The sequence below is a fragment of the Cyprinodon variegatus genome, unplaced genomic scaffold (genome assembly GCF_000732505.1).
Source record: "Cyprinodon variegatus isolate N-32 unplaced genomic scaffold, C_variegatus-1.0 Scaffold1635, whole genome shotgun sequence".
NCBI lineage: Eukaryota > Metazoa > Chordata > Actinopteri > Cyprinodontiformes > Cyprinodontidae > Cyprinodon > Cyprinodon variegatus.
The window spans coordinates 19,716-21,684 of record NW_015152088.1 but is presented as its reverse complement, the minus strand read 5'-3'; the positions used below and the strand labels follow the sequence as shown (position 1 = coordinate 21,684).

General features: G+C 50.1%; 1 protein-coding gene across 1 annotated transcript in view; it reads right to left on the bottom strand.

Annotated features, from left to right (window-relative positions):
* LOC107104166 (myotubularin-related protein 1-like) overlaps window positions 1-1,969 on the bottom strand; it is a 13,099-nt gene that overhangs the window by 4,631 nt on the left and 6,499 nt on the right. Inside the window, exons 8-13 of the mRNA XM_015404111.1 lie at window positions 1,490-1,639; window positions 1,182-1,370; window positions 497-682; window positions 270-428; window positions 155-202; window positions 9-86 (exon numbers count right to left, since the gene is read on the bottom strand). Of these exons, the coding sequence (XP_015259597.1) occupies window positions 9-86; window positions 155-202; window positions 270-428; window positions 497-682; window positions 1,182-1,370; window positions 1,490-1,639 (810 nt within the window). The remainder of the gene's footprint in view (window positions 1-8; window positions 87-154; window positions 203-269; window positions 429-496; window positions 683-1,181; window positions 1,371-1,489; window positions 1,640-1,969) is intronic.

Sequence of the window (1,969 nt, the reverse complement as noted above, 5' to 3'; positions counted from 1 at the left end):
GTCATCTGCCAAACACAGTCCATGAACTGGACGAACAGAGGGGACCGCTCCGAGTCAGCATGGCTCTCTTCACCGTGTCCAACGCGCTGCAGGAAGACATGGTAGTGAAGATCTACAGCGCATAGATCTATAGCAGGTATGTTTTTGCTCTTACAGATGCAAACTTGTGTCCAAAGCTGATCCACTCCTTTTCCAGCAGAACCTGAACAGAGCAACATGGTTAGCTTTGGTTCGACAGCAGCAGCAACAGTTGGGAGCTGAAGCTTCACCTGGAATCCCTTCAGAGTGCGGTAGTAGCTGTCCAGCATCAGCATGGAGAGCGCCGTCAGCTGGGCGGTCCGGTCCCAGCCGTCGCCGCAGTGAACCACCACCGAGCTTTTTCCAGACTCCACCTTATCGGCTATCTTTGCTGCTCCAGATAACAGCAGCTGCAGCAGGACAGACGTGTTAGCACCTGCCTTCAGACCCATCCCAGACCCCCGTTAGACACACCCACCCGTAGATGGTCCAACCAGTGGGTCTGGTCCACAGCAGAGAGCCAGCGGGCCTCATCGATGGTGGGATAGATCACATGCCGGACCTTCCGCAGAGACTCCCGGATCACGTGGATGTTAGGGATCTCCAGGAAGATGAGCTCCATGTTGGGATAGAAACTTTCACTCTCAAATCCTCCTTCTTTTGCCTTCAGGTCGTTTTGGTCAAAAATGAGAGAAAAAAGGAAGGAAGCTGAATAATCACAAATAAACCAGGAAAATCAGGTCATTTCTAGAAGTGAACTGATAACAATGAAGCTTTGTGCTCTGTGAACCTTCTTTAGCTCCTCCCACCAGCTTCACCTGGATGCTAATGGCTTTGAATGAACAGCTAGCAACAGCGCTAACCAGTGCGCCCCCGTGATAACGTGGTCTAACGGTCACTTTGTTCACTATAGACATATTTTTTCAGTTGAGTTATCAATCAGGTAAAAATTTATCGGTAATTGGACATGCTAACGCTACAGATGCTCCCGACTCGGCGCACGGACGCTGCATTATGTTATTATTGTTGTCCGGGCAACCACATCATTGTGGCGACATTCAGTCAATCATATATCGTAACGTCACTGATATTAGCAGGACCTGAGCAGATCTGGTACCTACAGCATCTATAAATGGCCACTAGGGGGCGCAGTTCAGCGGTACCTTGTTAGAAAGAGCCACGCTGATCTGCCGAGCATCAAAGATGGTTAGCTTGTGGGACTGAGCGTTAGCATCGATGAGGATCTGGAGGAAGCGTTCGTCCTCCTTACAGCGGCGGTCCACAGGTCCTACTAACGGCTGGCTGCAGCGAACGATTGCTGCCTGAGACTCTGGGTGGATCCAGGACAGGACCTGCAGAGGGACAGCAGGAAGGTCCACGTCCTCAGTGTCATTAACCAGGAGGAGACGGGAGGAGCTGAGCTGGTTTGGAACCGCTCTGAGGGATCAGGTCTACTGTGAAGTTAACTGACCGGAAGGCGCCGCTTGGCTCTGAACGCCGCCACCTGTCTGATGCTCTCCTCCGTCAGGTTCTTGGGCAGCACCAGGATGGAGGGGTAGGTGTCACACAGCTCATAGTGAAGGTTCATCCTGCTGATGCTCCAGCTCTCGTTTGGAAGCCCCTGATGGAAGACAGAGGAGGAGTTCAACCAGCAGAGGGAGCCGTTCACCAGCTTTAACCAGTCGCTCAAACTAACTTAGTTCCTTAATCAGTTAAAACAACCAGAGCTGATCCACAGATAAACTCAGAAACAGGAAGTTAGGATTAGTTAAAGTTAGTCAGGATTAGTTAAGGTAAGTCAGGATTATTCAGGATTAGTAAGGATTAGCTGGGTTAATCAGGATTAGTCAGGATGTTGGAATTAGTCAGGGTTAGTTAGAGTTAGTCAGGGTTAGTTAGAGTTAGTCAGGGTTAGTTAGAGTTAGTCAGGGTTAGTTAGAGTTAGTCAGGA